This window comes from Panthera pardus, unplaced genomic scaffold (genome assembly GCF_024362965.1).
Source record: "Panthera pardus isolate Hobbes unplaced genomic scaffold, ASM2436296v1 HiC_scaffold_11, whole genome shotgun sequence".
Lineage (NCBI taxonomy): Eukaryota > Metazoa > Chordata > Mammalia > Carnivora > Felidae > Panthera > Panthera pardus.
In genome coordinates, this window is record NW_026526666.1 from 92508011 (window position 1) to 92530220 (window position 22210).

General features: G+C 51.9%; 1 protein-coding gene and 1 long non-coding RNA gene across 5 annotated transcripts in view; one reads left to right on the forward strand and one right to left on the reverse strand.

Moving 5' to 3' along the window:
• Positions 1 to 391: 391 nt before the first annotated feature.
• On the reverse strand, positions 392 to 8488 carry LOC109274222 (uncharacterized). 2 transcript variants are annotated; one of them, XR_008420859.1, is made up of 2 exons: positions 6594 to 8488; positions 392 to 508 (listed from the first exon to the last, which is right to left on the reverse strand). It is a non-coding gene; the product is annotated as an uncharacterized LOC109274222 (long non-coding RNA). The 2 variants fall into 2 exon arrangements; XR_008420860.1 differs by lacking the exon at positions 6594 to 8488 and adding an exon at positions 662 to 1055.
• Positions 8489 to 11725: 3237 nt separating this feature from the next.
• The window catches only part of CAPZB (capping actin protein of muscle Z-line subunit beta), a 135616-nt gene continuing 125131 nt past the window's right edge, over positions 11726 to 22210 (forward strand). The window contains exon 1 of one of the 3 annotated variants that reach the window (XM_019461579.2): positions 11726 to 12189. In XM_019461579.2, the coding sequence (XP_019317124.1) occupies positions 12187 to 12189 (3 nt within the window). In that variant the 5' untranslated portion in view covers positions 11726 to 12186. Of the gene's footprint in view, positions 12190 to 13350; positions 13458 to 22210 lie in introns of those variants that run through there. The other 2 variants (XM_019461581.2, XM_019461582.2) reach the window with 2 other exon arrangements.

A 22210-nucleotide genomic window follows, 5' to 3' on the forward strand; every position in this document is an offset into this window, starting at 1 on the left:
TTAAAAAAAAATACATAGCACAAATGTGCCAGAGAGTAAATTACACAGAGCCCTACAGCCTATCCTCGTGATGATCATCACTCGAAACATCTAAACACCTCTTTGTTTTTGGGTAATGTGGAAGAATGTGAAAAGCATAGGTTTGGGGTCAGACAGACCTCCGTTCAAACCCCGGCTCACCATCCATGTAGCTGTGTGACCTTTGTCCCGTCTCACCAACTCTATCTTGAGATACCTATGGAACCTTCACACTGGTATGGAAATCCTGCTTAAATTGGTGGCCCCAAACATTACCTGCTAGATGGGAAGCTATAATGGGGGAGCTCTTGAGACTTGTGCTGGTCAGGATAACGCTAGCTGCCGAAACAAACAACCTCCAGTTCTCAGTGACTTACGACCATACAGGTTTATTTTCTCCCTGAGACACTGGGACTGTGAACTGTCCTGGGAGGGGATTCAGGCTTCTTCCATCATGGAGTCTTCTCTTGCTTCGTCTGCATTCGGCTGGCTGATGACGAGAGAGAGAGAGTGAGAGAGAGAGAGAGAGAGAGAGAGAATGGGGCAGGTTACAAGTGGCCTTTTGTGGCCATGCCTGGAGGTGGCTCATGTTACTTGCTCCCACATTCCATTGGATGAAACCAGTTTCATGACCACAACCTACCTCAAAGGAGGCTGGGAAATACAGACGATGTTTGCATCCGGGAAGAGGAAGTGGAACAGGTGACCTGCCTGTGCTACGTACCTACAGCAATCACAGCTAGTGTGGAGCAAAGAATGAAAAGTCATCCAGATGAAGCCAACAGAACTATAATGGCAGTTGTCCGGGGAGTGGTGCCTAACAGAGAAGTCTGGCAATTGGAGTTTTCTTGATACGTATAGGTTTTACATGGGGTCAGACCTCATAGGATCTAAAATCAAGTATGTCTGTTCCTGCCTGGCTGTTTCAAGCTGTCAAACCAGTGAGCACCAGTGAGGGTTAGAAATGAGCTCCGTCCGTACCGTCATCACTCTGGGCCTCTGTGCTGAATCAACCTGACCCATCATGCCCTCTGCTTTTCTCCTTTGCATGCCGTCCCCCACCTGCCTACCTTCAGACTTGGTGATTCATTTTCCCTATGTACAGTCACTTTACCTGCTGGGCCAGATATTTGCAGTCACTTCTCTGCCTTTGACCTCTGCTTTCCTTTTCGGCCAGAATCTGGAGTCTTTCTGACTATAATGACATCAATTGCCTTCAATAAATAGGTCGTTGGGTCTAGCCTGGTCCTGGGAGTTAACAATCTCAACAAAGGACCTCTTATGCTATGCACTCCATTGGTTCCCTTGACTAAAAAATAAAGCTAATATTTATGTTTATTTATTTGGAAGGATTGGAGCTCATGTAGTGAAGAGAATGCCATTTTCTTTCAAAAAGATTTTAAGTCCTGTGTAAAGTTAAACAATGCTTTACATGGTTCTGAAAGCCTTTTCTTCAATGGTATCTTTGGAAAAGCAGGATTGTTTTATTTTAATCAAGTCCAATTTGGGGCGCCTGGGTGGCTCAGTCGCTTAAGCTTCCAACTTCGCCTTGAGTCATGATCTCATAACTTGTGGGTCTGAGCCCCGCATTGGGCTCTGTGCTGACAGCTCAGATCCTGGAGCTGCTTTGGACTCTGTGTCTCCCTCTCTCTGTGCCTCCTTCCCACCCCTGCTCACACTGTCTCTCTCTCTCTCTCTCTCTCTCTCTCGCTCTCAAAAATAAATAAACAATAAAAACTTTAAAAAAAATCAAGTCCAATTTATCAGGGTTTTTTTTTTTTTCCTAGCTAGTGTGTTTTGTATCCTGAGAAACTTCTGCCTGCTCAATGTTGCAAAGATTTTCACTCATGTTGTCTTCCAGAAGCTTGAGTTTTAGCTTTTTTTAAAAAAGATTTTATTTTTAAATAATCTCTACAGCCAATGTGGGGCTTGAACTCATGACCCCAAGATCAAGAGTCACATGCTCCTCCAACTGAACCAACTAGGTGCCCCCGGTCTGTGATGCAGTTGAGTTCATGTTTCCACATGGAATGACGTACGAGTCAAGATTCACTGTTTTCTACATGGATCTTCAGTTGTTCTGGTACCATTTGTTTCAAACACTTTTCTTCCCCCACTGAAATACATTGGTATCTTTGTCAAAAATTATTTGGATGTATATGTGTGGGTCTAATTTTGGACTACTCTGTTTCATTGATCTGTGTGTCTCTTCTGCCAATGACACACTGTTTTTATTTCTACAGCTTTGCGGTAGGTGTTGAAATCAGGTAGCAGGCACGTCCTCTCACTTTTATTTTCCTCCCTTAAGAGCCTCACGCCTGGTCTTTGCATTTCCAGATACATTTTATTATAAAAAAAATTTTAAGTTGTATTTATTTATTTATTTTGCCAGAGACAGAGCACCAGCAGGGTAGGGACAGACAGAGAGGGAGAGAGATTCCCAAGCAGGCTCCACACTGTCAGCAGGTTTGGGCTCGAAACCACAAACTGTGAGCTCATGACCTGAGCCGACTGAGCCACCCAAGTGGCCCTCCATGTACATTTTAAAACCGGCTTGTCAATTTCTAGAAGGAAAAAAAAACTTGCTGGGATGTTTAATTAGATTGCACTGAATCTATAGATCGTCAGAATGAATATCTGAACAATACTGAGTCTTCCAACCCATGAATAGGGGACATCTATTTATTTAGCAATGTTTTCTAGTTTTCAGGGTACACAGGACTTGTATATCTTTCATTAAATGTATCCCTAAGTAATTTTTAAAAAAAATTTTAATGTTTATTTTTGAGAGAGAGAAAGAGAGAAAGTCAGTGAGTGTGAGCAGGGGAGGGGCAGAGAGAGAGGGAAAGAGCAAATTCGAAGCAGACTCCAGCCTCCAAGTCTGTCAGCACAGAGCCTGACGCGGGGCTCGAACCCATGGACCGTGAGATCATGACCTGAGCCAAAGTTGGATGCTTAATTGACTGAGACACCCAGGCACCCCATCCCTAAGTATTTTTTTTTTCTGTTTTTCCTTGCTTGTTTGTTTAAGTAATTTCTATGCCCAACGTGGGGCTAGAACTCATGAACCTGAGATCAAGAGTCACATGCTCTACTGACTGTGCCAGCCAGGCGCCCTCATAAGTGGTATTTAAAAAAAATTTTTTTTAACGTTTATTTATTTTCTTGAGACAGAGAGACAGAACATGAACGGGGGAGGGGCAGAGAGACAGGGAGACACAGAATCTGAAACAGGCTCCAGGCTCTGAGCTGTCAGCACAGAGCCTGACGCGGGGCTTGAACACACAGACCGCTAGATCGTGACCTGAGCCGAAGTCGGACGCTTAACCGACTGAGCCACCCAGGCGTCCCTCATAAATGGCATTTTTAAATATTTGATTTTCAGTGGGTTGTTGCTCTGATTTATTATTGCACCGTTTCACTAGACTGGTCCCTGAGTCCCGCCCCCATACCGGCTCCTACGTCCGTTCTGCATCTGGTCCAGTTTCATTTGCAACATTGCAATGTCTGATTGGAACGCGGGACGCGTGCTTTGGAGGAGCCGAGATTTGCATCCCGGACGACTGTGCTTGGAGGTTCTCTGGCTCATCTTTTGACAGGCTTCATTCACAGAGCACCATATCCCAGGTACTATGCTAATTATTAATGAGAGGACTTGGAGTTTCTGTCTCAAGGAGCCCTGAAAGCAGAGGGGACAAATTGCAAGTGAAAAAGTGTGCAAAACACAGGGTTTCCGGGAGAACCCAGAACAGGAGGGTTCCCAAACTCAGCTTCTGGGGGGACTGTCAGAAAAAAAACTACATGGCGGAGGCAGGGGCAGCCTCAGATGCCTTGTAGAGGCCCATCCCAAGCCTGGTGGGTGGCTGGCTGGCCAGCTTAATAAACCAAACACGAATTCTCCCAAGTATGCGTGTAAAAACTCCAACAGCTGGCCCACATGTGAGAGGCCTTTCTGTAACTCTGAGCAAGACCCCACAGATGGTCAGGATACACATAGTTCTGGTCTAGCAGAAGGCAGCTGTGAGTTCTCCAGGTACCCCCTAGGAGAGCAAAAACAAAAGCCCTGAGATGATGGTGTCTAACCTCGGACTGAGAGGTCCTCTTGGCACTGACTTTGGGGATATATTAAAAAGAAGTGGATTGCAGGTGGCCTGTTTACTTCCCTGTTGGTTGCCACGTGTTCTGTCAAGATGCTAAGGGGTGGAAAAAGTTGATCTAAGCTGTCTAGCCAAGGCTCCTCTTCTAACCACACAGTGTCCCGTCTTCCAAGGAAATCAGGCTGTTGTTTTGCCGGTACTCAGTCCTGCGTAGGGGTTCTATGATACAAATTTCTGAGACCCAAAACGTGCCTGTTTCATTGCTTTGCATGAGTTTACCCAGAGTGCATGGCTGTAATAGCCATCTTTTTGGTTTTGTTTTGTTTTGTTTTGTTTTGTTTTCTATTCTCCAGCATCCCTTTCTCCTTTTGGTCACAGTACTCCAATTTCCTCCCATCACCAGGGAAACGCCCCGCCCATGATCACATCCCCATTCCTGCCAGCTTCAGGGGTGGGCTCATGACTGAAGCCAGCTGGTCACCGAAGCTAGGGGCGTGGTTGAGATGGTCTAAGGAGAGGGCACAATTTAAGAGAAGAGCCTACTGTTGAGCCACAAGGGACCCCATCATTTAATGGTTGTGTAGAAGAGACACAGTGTGCAAAGAACACAGAGAAGGAGCACTCACAGAGGTAGGATTAAGACCGGGAGAGTCACACGGTGTCATGGAAGCCAATGGGAGAAGGTGCTTCAAGGAGAAAGTGCCCAATGGTGTCAAATGCTACCAGAGTCGAAGGAGGTGAGGATTGAGCAAAGCCCATGTGTTTTCGACATGGATGTATGGGCAACCTTGGGGTCATTTCTATGGAGGAGTGATGGCATAGGATGGGAAGTTAGGAAGTCAGAGGACAGCCTGACAATTCTGTAGCTGTGGAAGACGGGAGATAGGCGGTAGGCTGGTGTAGGGGTGGCTTTCATGTAGACCTTTTTTTTCTTTTTAAACGTGAGATGGAAAGTACTTAGGGATGCTTAAAAGCACAGCAATCATCTAGTTGAGAGGGAGTAGTTGAACAGTCTGGGAAGAGACATCATAATTGAAGTGTAAGGTTCCTGTGAGCAGAGAATCCCCAAGAGGGAATATCGTTTATAGCATTTCCCAGACTTACTTGATGGACCAACTCCCTTCACGCAGAGTTTATTTTGATTAGCATTCTGCAGAAAGTGCTGTGGCCCAGCTTAGGTTAATGGTCCATTCCCAAACCCATTTGTATGGCCAAGGCCATACTTTGTCTTCAGGCAATCAGGATCCTCTCCTCTGGAGCTGGGGGTGGCCTCAATTCTCCCCAAACTAAAGGTCTGAGCATGAGAAAGGCTTGAGTCGTAGAAAAGAGAGGATGCCCCAGAAGTGACCTCTGAACCAGCTGAACGATGGGGAAGATGACATTACCAGGTGGTGTTCCTTCCTTCTGATACTTTGGTAACAAGACCCCTAAATCCCATTGAAACTATAGTATATGGAATTAGAATGTTCAAGGAATGTGATTGAAACCCCTTGCCTATAGAATTCAGTATAGAGAGAGGTTAAAAGCTGGCTAATCCTAGTGTTCTCTTGTATCTCCAAAGACACAGTAAAACATCTAAAACCACTGTTAGTAATCCAAGAAGATCCCCAATTCAGAAAGCAGGCCTGTTAAATCAAAGGGGATTTAGGAGCTAAGCAAGCCCCCGTCCCCTGAGATGGTGTGCCTTTATTAACCCACTATTTCCAGCTGTGGGGACTTAACGAAAAGGAGAAGCCACGTTGGGCAAGCTTCTGGGTAATGCCTGCTCTACTGTGTCCTGTATTGGCTGATAAGCATTGCAAAAGATTCGACGTGCTGTGGAAGGCTGTTTCTCTGAGGTCCTCAAGATGGCTTTTTCTTTCCTCGGCTGACAGTACAATTTGGCTCGGGGGTTTCCTCCCACCCTGCCTCCACTCAGCAAACACTTATGGGCCCCTACTATGTGTAAATTGCCTTGCTATGTGCTATGTGTTGTAGCATCAACTTTTGGCACTGACAAAACACTTTATTACACATGATCTCAATTTAGTGATGCTCGGGACAGACGCTGAGTCAGAAAGAGTCACAACAGATTCGTCCATGCGTTGTCTGTGTGACCTTAGGCAAGTCATTTCTTTAAAAAAAGTGTTTTTTTAAAAAATTTTTATTTATTCTTGGGAGAGAGAGAGAGCACAAGCAGGGGGGTGCAGAGAGAGGCAGAATCTGAAGCGGCTCCAGGCTCTGAGCTGTCAGCACAGAGCCCGACGCAGGGGCTCAAACTCAGGAACTGTGAGAGCATGACCTGAGTCAAAGCTGGATATTTAACTGACTGAGCCACCCAGGCGCCCCTATGCAAGCCATCTCTAAGGCTCAGGTTCATTTTTCATAAAATGGTCAAAATAGAAGTTCCTAGCTCAAAGGATTGTTAGGAGGAATTAGGGTGGTAATGCATGGGAAGAGTGTAGCATGTAGTAAGCACTCATTTAAAAGTAGCCATACTTTGGGACACCTGGGTGGCTCAGTTAGTTAAGCAGCCGACTTCGGCTCAGGTCACGATCTCGCGGTTTGTGGGTTCGGGCCCCGTGTCTGGCTCTGTGCTGACAGCTCGGAGCCTAGAGCCTGCTTCACATTGTGTCTCCTTCTCTCTCTGCCCCTCCCGGGCTTGTGCTCTGTGTCTCAAAAAGTAAAGAAACATTAAAAACAATTAAAAAAAAAAGTAGCCATACTTTATTGGTCGATCTTGGTCCACTCATTCACGCAAGAATCACTCCTATGATGTGGATACTACTATCTCACTTCATAGACCTCCATTGAACACCTGTTATGTTCTAGATACTGAACACCCAGAGCAACCAAAAGAGTATGTAGATACAGACAAGGAGGTATCAAAAGGAACTCAGAGGAAGCCAGAGCACCCAGAGAGGTGCATCAAGGAGAGTGACCGATGCAGCAAACACCATGAGGTCAGCTGTAAGATGAGACCCCGAAGCGACCACTGGCTTCTACGACATGGTTTCCAGGCCGACGGGTGGAGGCAGAAGCTAACCCCAGACTGATCTGAGAAATTGGAGTTGATGTGGGAACAGCAATTGCAGAGAACTCACAAGGTGCTGGGGTGAAGGGGAGCAAACAAATGGGGAGGTGGCTATGAGGAGATGTGGGATCAAGATTTGTGTTGTTGAAACTTCTTAGGATACGAGATATTAGGGCATGTTATTTTGTGCAGGTGGGAATGATCCAGTATGGAGGGAGAAACTGAGGATTAAGGAAAGAGGAATCCAGGGTAGGAGTGGAGATGTCAGCTTCGATGGGTGCACAAACCCTTCATTCAAAAGCCAGAAGGCAGAGAACGTGGGTAAGGTGCAGAGTTGTTGGTAGACCAGAAGGTTCTGATTCATACCGTTATGTCTGTGAAGTATGAGGCAAGCCCGTCGCTTAGAGTGAAGGACGAAAAGGGGACCGAGGGTCAAGGCTGATAGATCATCCTCGCAGAGTAGCAAGGGGAACAGAATATGGCAGAGAGGTAGCAATCCTGCTAGCCAGGATTGAGGGCTCATTTGAAATTTGTGGACATCAATCTGGAGTGACACCAGTCACTTTCAATTTGCCAGCAACATTCAGACGTTCCGAGGCAGGCAGAGTGTTGGGGAATAGCCAGGCTTAACAAGGTTGGTGCCAGTTAGAAGAAAAGAGAGGGGCAAGGGCTTACTGGTTTTTGCAAGGAAGTGAGTGTAGCGTTCATTACTAAGCTGGGTGAGGAGGGAGGTGAGCGTGAACGGGAAGATAAATGCAAAGACCTGGCAGGGTCGAAGGTTTGCAGGGCTTGATGAGGTTGAAATAATGCTTGCATGTGATACTATAGTAATGAGGTTAAAGTCGGATATGAGATATTTGCAATTGTGTGTTGTGAGACTGCAATTATGGGCGGGAGCAGGTTCAAGGTAAGACCGCGGGAGTGGGTACTTAAGGCAGAGGGAAGGAAAAACTCATTGGTAAGGAAGAAATCCTTGAGGAGTCAGTAAGATTTCTGATGGATTATGCTTATGGATGCTGAAGTCATAAAGAAAGGTACAAGAGGGGAGGAGGTTAGTTCATGAGGGCAAAAAAAGGAGAGGTGGCCGCTGGAAAATATGACAGCATGAACTTCAAGGGGGGTTGGGTTTTTGAAAGAGGAGGGGAGGAGAAAGAGTACTAAAAATATTTATGGTGTTTGTTGCTGCTAACCCGCAGCCCCTGGCAGGCTGCCATGCTTAATGCCCATGGCCCCATGGTCATGGCAGTGGTTGACGAGTCAGGGGTAGGATCCAACGTGTGGGGGCTCAATCTGGGATCAGCCGGGGATCTATCCAACAAGCTGCCATCATTAAGACATGAGATGGGGCCATTGGATTCTGTCGGGATTTGAACTATGAAACAGAAAAATACTTTGCCAGGTAATAGAGCAAGCTGATGCAGCGAATGAAGGAGGAACAAAGACCACCAGGATAGACCCCAAGCAGGCTGAAATGTTGAGGGAATAGTGGTATAAGCAAGCTGAGGGTGCAGGACCGTAAAGAATGTAGCAGATGTATCCAAAGAAGCGAAAACAGAGCTGCATGAGAGAGACCGAGGGGGCTGTCCCCTGAGCCTCTTGTCTGATGTGACCTTTTTTTTTAAATTTTTTCCCCTAACGTTTATTTATTAGAGACAGAGAGACACAGAGCATGAGCAGGGGAGGGGCCGAGAGATGGAGACACACAGAATCCGAAGCAGGCTCCAGGCTCTGAGCCGTCAGCACAGAGCCCGACACGGGCCCGAATTCATGAACCGTGAGATCATGACCTGAGCCGGAGTCGGGCGCTTAACCAACGGAGCCACCCAGGCGCCCGTGTTAATTTATTTTTGAGAGAGAGAGAGATCACGCAGGGGAGGGGCAGAGAGAGGGGAACAGAGGATCCAAAGCAGGCTCCGTGCTGACAGCACAGAGCCCGATGCAGGGCGTGAACTCAGAAACCGCGAGATCATGACCCGAGCGGAAGTCGGATGCTCAACTGACTGAGCCACCCAGGTGCCCCAGATGTGACTTAACTTTGTGAGCAGCGAAGCAACAGGATCAGACTTAGGGTTACGGATGTGGGCTCTGGTCCCAGACTGCCTGGCTTTGAACTCATTAGCTATGTGATCTGGAGCAAGTTACTTAACCTCTGTGTGCCTTAGCTCCCTCATCTGTGAAATGGGAATAATAGGCACTGACCTCACAGGGTTGTATGAGGATTAAATGAGAAAATACAGGTAATGCATTCGGAACAGCAAAGTTCCCTGTCAGTCTTATTTTTTTCAAGTAAACAGTTCAAGTGTTATTCTATCATAAACCTTTCCCTCATACTCTTATCCCCTGCCTTTAAGAAGGGACACCACCTGGGGTGCCTGGGTGGCTCAGTCGGTTCAGCGTCTGACTTCAGCTCAGCTGATGAGCTCGTGGCTCGTGAGTTCGAGCCCCGCATCCAGCTCTGTGCTGACAGTTCAGAGCCTGGAGCCTGCTTTGGATTGTGTGTCTCCCCCCCTCTCTCTGCCCCTCCTCCACTCACACCCTGTCTCTCTCAAGAATAAAAATTAAAAAAAAAAAAAAAAAAAAAAGGACATCACCTTCTCTTCGTCCTCTTGCTACCCTCCCAGGTCACTCCTTTTCAGTCTCCTTGCTGGTTCCTCTTTATCTTCTTGACCTCTTCTCTACATTCACCTCCTAACCGAACTCACCTGGATGTCTTGGGCCCTTCAGTACCTAAAAATATCATTTCTTAGCTAATAGTTCTCATACCAACTCTAACTTCTTCCCCAACTCCAGACTTCTACATCCAATCACTTGACATTTGCATTCAGAGCTCCAACGGGCATCTCAGACATAACTTGTCCCAAACTGACTCTTATCCTCCCCCCACAAAAAAGAAAAAAATAACCACCCCAAATCAAAACAAACGCCTGCTCCTCCTCTCATCTTCCACAGATCAATAAATGGCTAATCCTTCCAGTGTTGATCAAGCTAAAAATCTTAGCATCATTCCTGACTCCTTTCTTCTTCCTGTGCCCACTGCCAGGCCATCAGCAAACATCCAGAAAGGGGTCTTCCCTTGCTGCATCCACTGTGTCCCCAGGGTAGTAGGCACCTTCGTCTCTCTGCTGTGTGACTTTCAGTTTACCTCTTCGGGCCTCTGTTTTGAGGATGAAGTGAATTATTATTTGTAAAGTGCTTAACGGTGTTCATCATGTAGGAAACCCCATTTAAGTGCTTTTTAAATAAATAAAACATGCCTTAAATAGCTTTCTACTGGCCCTAGCCCCCTACAGTCCATTCAGAACACAGCAACCTCCTGATCCTGCTCAAGCCTAGGCCTGATCCTGTCACTGCTTGGTGTCCCTCCGACCTCAGCTTCCAGGGCTCTCCCCCTAGTTAAACTGGGCTGCCCAGTCCATGGGCCTCCTTGGTCCATGAACACACCAGAGACTGTCCCCTTTGGGTCTGTGCCTTATCTGGTTCTTGTGCCTCCCTGTGATCAAATGTTACTTTCTAAATTAGCCCTCCCCTTGCCCCCCTTGGCTAATCTGCCTGCCTATTCCCTCGCCCTGAGTGTTCTCCACCTCTAATCACCACCTGACACGATGTTTACTTACCAGGTGATTGTCTTTCCTCCAAGGGTCCACCTCTGTCACGTCATGGACTGGGACTGTCAAATTCATTACTCTATCCTTAGAGCCTAGAACAGTGCTCAGTATACAGTAGGTGCTCAATAAATGCTTACCAACTGAAAAAATTCTTAAGTCCCACTCTCTTTGAATTCCCGTAACACAGGCCTTAATCACTTACTTGTATTAATTTTTTATGCCAGTGGCAGCTTTTGACTCTGAGCTCCCTGAGGATGGGGGCCTAGGACATGGCCTGACCTGTGGTAACAATTCCCGCCATTTGTGCAACACTAACCAGTTACAATCCTGTCGCAGCTGACCTGATTTGATTCTCACAAAATAGAGTGAGCAAGCCAGGGAGGGCAGGTATTATCAGCACGGCCAGAATCCTAGTTCTGCTTTCTAGACCAAGCTCAACAGATAGTTGTTGAATGGAGCGAGTGAGAGAGGAAAAAGGAAAAGGAAATAAAAAAACTTTCTGAGTCACTCCGTGGAGTGAGGCAGCCCCACTGGGCGACTGGGCTGGTTCTCTGTAGCACATTTAAAAACACTCGTAAACGCCTAACATTTCCTGAGTCCAGTTTTCTAATCTCTACCTGCGGGGTCCTCACAGCTACCTGCGGCAGGTAGCTCTGAGGGCATCTTCACGTCGAGTGCAACTCTCTTTCGGTGCCCCCAACAGGGCCTGGTATACAGTGGGCGCCCAATGAATGGCGTGGCCTAGGGCTCCTTTTTTTTTTTCTCTTTTTTTTTTTTGGGGGATTCGGCTCAGGTGCAGCGACTTGATCCAGGTCCCCACGCAGCAAGTGGCGGCGCTGCGATCACACCTCGGGATCGCTCGGACGCTCTCCCCGGGACCGACCGGCCCGCCGCAACACCAGTTCCGGGTCCGCGCGGGAGACAGCGGGTGCACCGGGAGGGGAGGGCAGGGCCTGACCCCTCCCAGTCCCAGGGCCCACCTCGTCCCCGCCCCGGAGGCCCGAGCGCACTGTCGCTCCGCCACCCCCGCCTCGGTAGCCACCGGGTGCGACTTAGGGCGTGGGTGCGGGCGGAAACCCCCTGCCGGCCCCCCGGCCGGGTCCCCGCGCCTCGGACGGACCCGCCCACCTCGCCAGCCGCCGCGCCCAGCTCCGCCCCGCTCGCAGGCCCCGCCCCTCACTTCCCCCTTCGGCGCTCCTCCCCCCCGCGCCGCGCTCCATACTTGGCGATCGCCGCGGCCCTGCGCGCTCATTGGCCGAGAGCCGGCTGCGTGGGGGCGGGCCCGGGCCCGGCCGGGGCGGGGAAGGAAGGTGGCGGCGGCCCGGCGCGGGGGGAGGGGGCCGCTGACCCGGATGTTCACTCCTGGGCACCCGGGGAAGTGGAAGCGCCGGGCCCTGCTGCGGGGGGGAGAGCCACAGACGCCGGGACCGGGACCGCCGCCGCCGCCGCCACCATGGTAAAGGCCCGACGTCACCCTCTCCCAGGCCCGGGGGCCCCGCCGGAGCTCGTGTCCCCCTGCCTCCGCCGTCCTCCCCCACCCCCCGGCCCGAGAAGGGTGGGTCCCCCGGGTGGGGGAGGGGCGGGGTCTGGGATCCAGGTAGACACCATCGCTGCCGGCTCGGGAGGGGGCTGCCGGCCCGGGCGGCGGGGCTGGGCAGCAACCCTGCCTCCCTCTCCCAGCCCCCGCCCTTGGCTCAAGCTGGAGTCCCACTCTCCGCCTCTCGGTCAGGCTAGTCTCCCCCGCAGCCCAGGTTAGACCCTCCTGGACCCGTGGTCCAGGCCAGACACCCCCTCCGGTGACCCAGGCGTGGTCCCCCTTGCCCCTGCCCGCGGCCCGGGCTGGGTCCTCTTTCCCCGTCCCTGCGGCCAGGGTAGGCCTTCGTTTCTCCCTCCCGTGGCCCAGGCTGGGCTCCCCTCCCTGTGGTCCGGGCTAGGCCTCCGTCTCCCTCCGACTCTTCTCCGTGGTTTCGGTCTGGGCCCCCGTCAACGCCTCCTCCAGTGGTCCCAGCCTAGATTTCTTTCCCCGCTCCTCCAAGGCTTCAGCCTGAGCCTTCTCTTCCCTCCTTGGCCTTAGTCTGGACCTCTCCTCCTCCGTCCGTGGCCCCCGCCTGGACGTTAACACCCCCCTCCCATCCTCTTCCCCAGACTTCTCACCGCCTTTAGCGTAGCCTCCGTCAGCCCCCCTCTGTCCTGGCCTTTACCCTCTCTCCAGGGCCCTGCTCCCTGCCCCCGACCCAGGTGGTCCCTCCCCTCTACCCAGGGCGAACCTTCTTTGCCGCCTCTGGGAAGCATCGGGAGCTCTCCAGCCCGCGGGGAGGGTGGTGGTCCCGGGGCTGTGACTTCTCAGGTGGAGGGTTGCCCCCTTCTGGGGAGGCCGCCTGGACCGAGCGAGGGAAGGGCGGGCACCTGTGTGCCCGGAAGGCAGGAAGGCAGCGCCGCACTCTGCGGGGCCCCTTCCGCGGCCGCTGCCCCCGTGCGGTGCTTGTGGGGCGTCGTGCCGGGGCCTGAGTGGGAGCAGAGGGATGAGAGCGGGGGGAGTCTCCGGGGCAGGAATGAACGCACAATCGCCCTTGTGAGGCTGCGGCCCCTGGGGGGGACCAGCAGGCCCCGAGGCCAACAAACGGCCCGGACACGATGCAGCACAGCAGGCGCAGCCTCCCCTTCCCCCTGAACTGTCAGCTTGTGAGGGTTGGAACTGCTGATTATGGAGGTGCCTCGGATCAGGTGAGCCAGACACCGAGAGAGACAGCTACCCAGTTCCACTCGTGGTGTTTGTTTTAGTCATGGTGGCAGGTGCCCTGGGTCCTCTGGATGGCCCGAGGTTTCACCTGGGCCAACACAAGTGAGCCTGCCCTGCCTCCACGTTGCAGCCTCCGGCAGGACGGGCTCTCCGCCCAGACTGGAAGGGCCAGAGGGCTTCTCTGCCTCAGGTCAAGGAACCTTTGGAGATGGGCTGACAGAGCTCAGGCCACCCGCCTGCTCCTCCTGCCTAGTGCAGGCAGATGTTTGCGTGTGGACTTTGGGCTTCAGAGTGTTTTGAGGGTCTCAGTTTCTTGTTTCATGAAGAGATGTGGCTGCTGAACCAGGATGACTAATTAAGAGTGGCTGTGTTTTTTTCTTGGTGCCTTCCTGTATATTGATTAAAAATGTGGCTTATGCCATTTTTAATGCGATTGGACTTCTCTGATGGGTGTTTTGCTGGGAGGCGGCCCCGCCCCGGGCCTGGGTGGGGAAGTGTTCCAGGACAGTGTTGGGTGAGGACTTTAAAAGTGGGGGGAGGTTTAATCAATTTGCTCTTGGGGCAAAAGCAGGGAGGGGAACATGGCCAGGCGGGGCTGCTCACGGCAGCATATCTGGCAGGGAGGGGCATCTTGGCTTAGCCCCAGGTGCCCGATTCTCCAAAGGTAATGGGACAAGGCCCGTAATGACCTAGGGGGAGCAGCACAGCGACATATGATGCTTCTCAGGAGTCCTGTATTTGGGTTTTATTTGGACAGTCTGAAAGAACCGTGGAGGAGCTGGAAGAAAAGGGCTGACCTTTCTTGAGGGCTACTAGGTGCCAGGCACTGTGCTGTGCAGTTCAGCTGTATGAGCTCCTTGAATCCACACGGGGCCCTTTGAGGGAGTTACTGTTCCCGTCGTACAGGTGAAGAGGCTGCCGCTCGGTCGTGGAGTAACTTACTCCAGGTGTTGCTTAGCCAGTGGAAGCACATCTGTCAGCCTCCGATCTCCGTCCTCCCCACTGTCCCGGGCTGCTGCTGTGCCAGAAGATAGGAAGGACACTGTTTAGAAGACAGAATAGTGGGCTACTCAGCGATGGCAAGGGAGCAGCAGCATTTACTGAGGACTGGTTGTGTTCTGGGTCCTTTGCACCGGAGACCTCACTGAACAGAGCAGTAGTCATTCGGAGGGTGGTACAGGTGGGTTTGGCACGGGCCAGGACAGGAGCTCTTGGAGGGCAGGGGTTTTCCCCTGTGTTTTCCATGGCTGCACCCCTGGGGCCTAGAACAACACCTGGCACTGAAGGAAATGGCTTTTGGGGCGTGTCTTATGTCCGTGAACTCGGCCACTTGGGTTTTTGTACTCATTCTCGGGAACGTGCTGTTTCCCCTAGGCTTCTGAGTAATTTCTGACTGCTGCTTGTCAGGTCAGTCCCTTGCATGAACGCTCTAATAATCCAGACTGGTCGGTTGGGCTGGGACACAAGTGGTGACGTGGGATGTTGGAATAGGTAAATGAGTTAAGACCACCGTGGTTATTTTCAGTAGTGTGTGACGGTCGAGAAAACAAGCTACATCTCAGTTATCAATGGAGGGGAATAGCAGTTTGAGAATCTAAAATGTGTTGGACTTTGGAGTAAATGCCATGATTTTTGTTGGCATCGGTTAAGAATGCATAGACAACTTTTCCTTACGTAGCTGTAGCTTCCAAGTCAAGAATGATTGTTCTAACTTAAGAGTTCTGATTCTGGTGCTAGATGGTGGGGCCCCCTCATGAGTTGTCCCTCCAGCTCCCGGATGGTTTTGCCTGACAGGAGCTGATAGGAGAGGCCTGTCACATTGTTGCAAGGTGAAACAATATAGTTGACGCTAATGTGTCTTGGCTGGTCTCCTGGTGTAGACGGGAGACAGTTCAGCTCAGACCCCACATGGACGTGCAGTCCCGTCCGTTTAAACCTAACTGGCCTCTTTGGTGGAATGCTTGAAAAAAATAGCCAACAATCGATAGCTTGAGATGGAGATGATAAATCATAGTTTGAAAGCAGATATTCCTATTTATAACTCGGAAGTCCCATGGAGAGGACGGATGACTGGCAGGCAGCCCGGAGAGATGGTAGCTGGGCAGGTACATAACCTTCCAACTCCTGCTTCCCAGGCTGCGCGATGCTTGCCGTTAGGCAAATACAGCGGTGCCTTAGGGGGTGCCTGAAGCTGTAGGATAGCATTAATTCTCTGTGTATTCAGTGCCTCCTTTATGCAGCGTTCTGTGCCAGGGACGCAGTGATGACCAAGACGAGCGTCCATCGCTCACAGCTTACATTGTTTGGGGGGGGGGGAGATGCCACTTCTACCTAAAGTTTAAGGGGGAAGAACCTTGACTGATACAGCCGCAAGCCATTTGCGTGAGACACAGCAGGAGATTTAAGAGAAGGTTGGCTTGTGCCAGGCTTCACTCCCAGACCTTTCGGAGTGTGCCTGTTCTTCCCTCTGCCATGACTGTGGAAGTGAATCCTCTCCACGCCAGCACCTCTCCTACCCAGCACTGTAACGCTGTGGTGCCGTGGAAGTCCCGCCCTCCCAACCTGGGGAGCGGCCACTGATGGAGAATCTACTGCGATGCAGAAACGTGGCTTAGATTATAGCCCATCCCCCATCTTACTTGCGTGGAACCTTGAAGCTCGAGAGGTTGAGTGACCGGTGTGAGTGGCAGGCCTGGGACTCCAGGCTGGGGCCACCCGTCTCCTGTGCTGGACACTCAGTCTGCTTCTCAGAAGCTGTGAGCCTGCAGTACAGGCTCTGGGCCCATTGCTCTGTGCAGCGGATCCCAGCCGTGAGAGTGGGGCGTGCCAGGCCGGAGGATGCCGTCACAAGATCACCCACCTTAGGACCAGCTAGAGCAATGCCATTTCCAGACCTAGGCTTTCAGAGAGCCGTGTTGCAGCGTATGGAGGCGGAGATGTGCCTTTATAGGGCACCAGCCATGTGCATGCACTGTGCTGTGAGCTTTAGCTCACTGGATCCCTGCATCAGCCCCGCTGGGACGGCTCAGCCTTGGGAGGGGGGCAGCACAGTATAAGCAGTTAGGACTTCGGAGCCAGACTGCCTCGGGATAATAACAGGACCTCCTCGTAAGGCTCGTTATGGGGATTAAATGAGATAATACACGTCAAGTGCTTCTAACAGCATCTGGCACATAATTGCATACACAGTCACTATTGTTGTTATTATCACCCTACTACAGATGAGGTTCAAAGGGGTATGTGGGGAGTCCCTGTGTAGCCGTTAAGTGGGGGACTGGGTTTTCTGACTCCAGAGACAGACCCCTTCCCTTCACTCTGTACTGCTTGCTGAGGTTTGCTTGGCTTTGGGCTGTGCTTCGAGTGAAGAGCTTCCCTCACAGAGCCCGAGTCTCTACTTCACCAAAAAGGCTTCCCGTACATCGGACACTTGTGTATTGTCACGGCCCGCTGCTGTATCTCGGGCCTGTGCCTGGTGGAACCCCTTACGGACCGAATCCTTGCCCTCTTCCCAGATTGGAAGAAGAGGGTCAGGACTGGGGACCGAGCACGTGAGCTCCGTGAGAGCAGGGCGCTCATCTGTTTGGTGCCCGCTCATCACCCACACTTTGCACTGGTCACCTGGCACTCGGTGGGCGCTTCAGCAACGCCAGGCAATGCGAAGTGAGAGCCGAGAGTCCCTGTCCTGTGTTTGCCGCCTGCACCACAGAACGTGGGCTTTGGAGCTGGGCCCAGGCGGGTCGGAGTCCCGCCTCAGCGGTGATCTGAAGCGGGAGTTCTAATCTCCTTTGGCCTCAGTTTCTTGATCCGTAGCACGTGGGTAACGTTTTGCGGGGATACCGGGAGAAAGAAAATTGCAACGTACTGAGTCCAGTGCTTGGCACACAGTAGGTGGTAGCTACGGTTATTATTTGTCTTATTCTGCACACCGCAGAGTAAGGGACACAAACAGAGGCCATAATCCCCGTTCTCTGATCCGCAAGGGGAGACAAGAGGCATCCAGAAGGTTTCAGGCAGCAGGAAGGACGCAGTATGGAAAAGGTTTTATTGGCAAGGGGCACGTGTCTGCTCGGCCTGCATTCCACTTCCTCCAGGAAGCCCTGCAGACCGCTCCGGCCCACAGGCAGCTTGGGTGGGGGCTGGGTGTGAAGCCCCGGGAGACCTTGCCCAGGCAGAGAGGATAGGATGGGGTGCAGTCAAGGAGAGGCCATTCCAGGCCCTGCCTGGAACAAAAGCAGAGTTCAGGGGTCCTGTCAGTCTTGTGAGTTTGGAGATCAGCCACAGAGTAGACGGAGCGAGTGGGGGGTGCCTCAGTCCTGGGAGTCAGCTGGGGAGTGCCTGAGTTGCTAAGCTAAGGAGTTTGCATTTGATCTGGGACAGTGTGGAGCCAGTTAAATATTTGACGGGGCAGGTAGAAATATGAGGAGGCTGGCAGAGTCGTGGTATTTTAGGAAGCGTCATCTGGCCCTGGTGTGTACAAAGGCCCCAAGAGGTGAGAGAGCGGAGGGAGGCCAGCGCCAGCCTGTGGGGTTACGAGGGTCCCAGCCCTTTGTGAGGCCCAGGGTATGGAGAGGAACACATGGGCGAGAAGGATGAAGATAGGAAGGCAGAGTGAGAGGCCGTGATTTACCACCTCTGGGTCTGAGAGGGACATTTGTGCCCCCAGAGCTCACTGGTAAGGCATTCTGATAGGCTGCTTTATCATTGATCCAACTTGCTATTTCTGGTCAGTTTAAATCCTAGATAGTACTGTCTGCAAAGCCTTGATATCCTACTAACAACTAAGCGGGGATTTTAGTCTGGTTAGCCCAGCAATCCTGTATCTTCGGGTGGCCCCCAGTTCCACTCTGCTTGCACAGCCTTAGGCTCTGGGCAGGCAAACACCTAAGACCACCGGTCCGCAGGGGGGCGGGGAGGGGGGACTGTGCATGGTGGCCGCGACCTTAACAGGAGCTACTTTTTGTTGACTACTTTTGAATACCCAGAGCAGTCCTATGAAGCAGGTTCTCGTGTTACCCTCGTCATGCAGGTGAGGAAACCTAGGCCGCCTGGGCAGTTGGACCCCACAGCCTGGGCTCTGGGCCCCGGGCCCCCGCGCTGCTGCCTCCAGGCGTTTCTTCCATCCAGGCGTTTGTCGTGTGGATGCTCACCGAGCCATCAGATAGACCTAATAGAATATGAGTCTTAGGCGGAGGAGGCGGGTGGAGACAGGTTAATTGGAGTCTTGACAGACTGGGGCACACGTCTGGGGCACACATCATGCAGCAGCAACCGGGGTGGGGTGGGGTTGGGGGAGTCCACATCAGAAGGGCTTAGGCTTAAGGGAGCCACTTGCCTTCCCTTCTCCCTGCTTCCTCCTCTTCCCACCCCGTGTGTTTCTGGCCGGCTTGGAGGGCAAGTGCAAGTGTAGTGCCCTGTTGTGCAGAGAGCCCCTGAGAAGTAGAGTCCTCTGCCCAAAGCCGGCAGTCTTTTATTTTTATTTATTTATTTTTTTGAGAAAAAGCTTGCGCGTGCAAGCCGAGGAGAGGGGCAGAGGGAGAGAATTTTAAGCAGGCTCCACACTTAGCGCAGAGCCTGATGTGGGGCTTGATCCCACGACCCTGGGATCGTGACCTTAGTTGAAACGAAGAGTCTGACGCTCAACTGACCGAGCCACCCAGGCTCCCCAAAGGCTAGCAGTCCTTAGGGCTTGCAGCCTGGTGTGCCCTGGCCACAAAGATCTCACCACGCTGCAGACTGCCAGCAGTCGTTGCCGCTTGCTCAGCCCCTGAACTTCCTCACCCACTGCCTACAACTGCTCGTGAAGCTTCCTGTCCCAACCCTGAACTCACCAGGACCCTTCTGAGCAGGGACCTGCCGCGAGACCAGGATGTTAGTATTATCGGGACTTAACTGTTTCAGAGTTTTCTCCAAGATTCGGGCAGAGGACTCATTACATTTAATGAGTGAAATATCGATCGTTTAAAATCCTAAGTTATGAAAAGATACTTTTGCACGTGCTCTCTGTGGGCGGCCTCCTAGTGGAACTGTGTGTTTCTTGGTGGTACCAGACGCCCTCGTCCTTCCTCGTCGCCCATAGCCGTGATCGGTGGCCGGAGGGTTCGGGTCTGGCTTGCTTCTCAAGGCTTCCCCACTGTGAGGTTTGGCCCCGAAGGGGTACATCAGATTTCCCATGAACGGGCTTCCTGCATAGAATTTCGGGCTAAGAAACTGAGAGGAGGAGCTTTTATTACCCCAGACTCCTGGTGAAGAGTCTGACTGTAGGCACTACGGCCACTGAAGGAGCTATTCTTGAATTTCTGTCTCATCGCTGGCTTTTTTTTTTTTTTTATAAGATTTTTTATTTTAAGTAATCTCTACACCCAACGTGGTGCTGGAACTCGCAGCCCTGAGATCCAGAGTCACACGCCCCATTGACTGATCTGGCTTTCATTTTATCAGTCCTTTGCTCCGCTGCTGAGCACAGCTTGCCTTGTGACTTCCCGGCCGTCCCTGGGGCTGGAGAGGGACCCATCACTGAGGAAGGCAGACCCCTACGTGGCAGTGACCGGGCTGGGCCACTTTGCGTGCTTTGCTCTTTGAGAATTTCCCACCCGGGCTGTCCTGACTTCCTTGCGTATCCTCCTCTCGACGGCTCCCGTGTTCAGATCTCTTTTGGCCATAGTGGGTGTGGACCTTTGGTCGTCCTGAGAGTTGAGTTCTCTGACTTGGTCCTGAGGCGCTTGTGCAACAGGAATTGGAGGTGCCTGGGTTAGCAGTCTTCACCCCATGGGTTATTAAGGATTCCCTCCTGGGTTCTCCGTGCGTCTTCAAAGTGCCTGCCTTCTGCACTGTGTTGGATGCACACAGTCACGGTCTTTAATTCTCTCAACCCAGCCCTGGGAGGGTGGTTTCCTCACTGTGCAGATAAGGAAACTGAAGCTCGGAAAGGGTTAGTGGCTCGTTGCAAGGCCCCCAGGTAGTCAGTGGCAGAGTCAGCATTCCGGTGCAGGGCCCTCCCACTCAAAATTGCATGCTTCTGGAATTCTGCTATCCTGCCTGTCCTGCATGGACTCACCAGGATGCTTATTTTATAGATGAGGAAGCTGAGGTTGAGAGCGGTTCACCTGCGGGTCCGGCCATGGTGGCTGAAGCCTGGGTTTAAACGTTAGAAGATTTTGTTGGTTCGGGTTGTTAAAATGAAAGGGGATGGATGGGTCTTTCTGAGCTGTAGTCTGTTTTGGGGAAGCTACCTGCTCAACCTTCAAGTGAGAGATCTGTCTTGACGTGCCATCAGTAGGGTCACATGTTGGTGTTTTGGGTAGGACAGTAGTTCTTGGTGCGTATCCTAGTGATTGGGACAGCCCCCCACTGACACTGTTGGTTGCACAAAACCTTGCAGGATTCCCTTGACCTTTTCCTCTGAAGGCCCAGCCCAGCCCTGGGCGCCACAGCCTGCCGCAGGTTGCTGGGCCTCTGAGGGGAAAGAGCCTAGGGGCCCAGTTCAGTAGTTCCATGACCTTGAGTGGCTTCAGTTGGCGACTCTCCCAATGCCTCAAGCTGTTTCTGGTCCTTAGGAGGGAAGGGGCACAATAAGTGCCCCCTCGGAGTGTGAGTGCCACACAGTGTTCCATTGTCCCTGGCACATGGGCCATTGCCCCATAGTGTTTGTTGAATGCATGGATGTCTAGTAGGCCCTTAATAAATGTGAGGGCCCCTTCCCCATGAGGTTGAACTGTATGGAATTGCTGTTTTCCTAGGTCAGAAATGGCCGATTGTCAGCACTGCATGTGGTTTAGCCCTACACAGATGAAACACTTTGAGCAGGGTGATTCCAAGTGTGACACTTTTGTGGCAGTCCAGAGCCAGTGTCGGGCTCCCACTTGTCGGTTTCACTTTAGGTAGGGGTGACAAGAACGGAAGGAGCTGAGCAGGGTCTGCCTCTGAGATGGGGTCAGTGCACCCGTTAGCTGTTCAAGCCACCCTGACATTGAAGGTTGTCCGGAGGCACCGGCAGCGGTGGGATCGGGATTTGGTGGCAGCAGTCATCCCGATGGCTCTGAGCTTCACTGGTGGCTCTGCACGTGGTGGCCCTGAGCACTGGGCGCAGAGTCTCATGGCTGGCTTGGAGTTTCCGAATGATCCCAGGCACTCTGGATTCTGGGGTGCAGGGACAGTTGAAGGGCAGGGTCGGGAGCCTGAATTTAGATCCACACCTGCAGACATGGTGGCTTCCTTCACGCTCTGCCTCAGTTTCCTTGTCTATGAAATGGTAAAATTACAGGTATTTTTGATGGATTTTGCCAGGGTTAAATGAGTTAATACATGTCAAGCCCGACGTGGTAACATTATTAACGTCAGTAATAAGGCGGTGTTGTTATCGGTGCTGTGGGCTTGTCGGTCACGTGCTATCGCAGCCGAATGTGGAGACTGCCTCTGCTTTGTATTGGAACACCTAGCTCTCAGGAAAGTGCTTCTTTGGTAGCTCACTGGAAACTCGTGTTACTTACGGGCCTTGCAGAGATGCACCTGACTATCCCTGAACAAGTTGTTTGGAATGGTACTTTTGTTCCAGCTTATAATAAAAGTCACTCTTCTGGAAAATGGCTTAGTTTTTTCTTCTCCTGGCATGAGTGGCCAACCCTGGAGGGCCAGTTACATTTGGTATCCAGGGTCTTTGAGTGGAATGGGGCATGATGCTAATCAGTGATGCTTGTCATTCCTGCCTCCCCCCCGCCCCCCTCCCCCACCCCGGGACTGT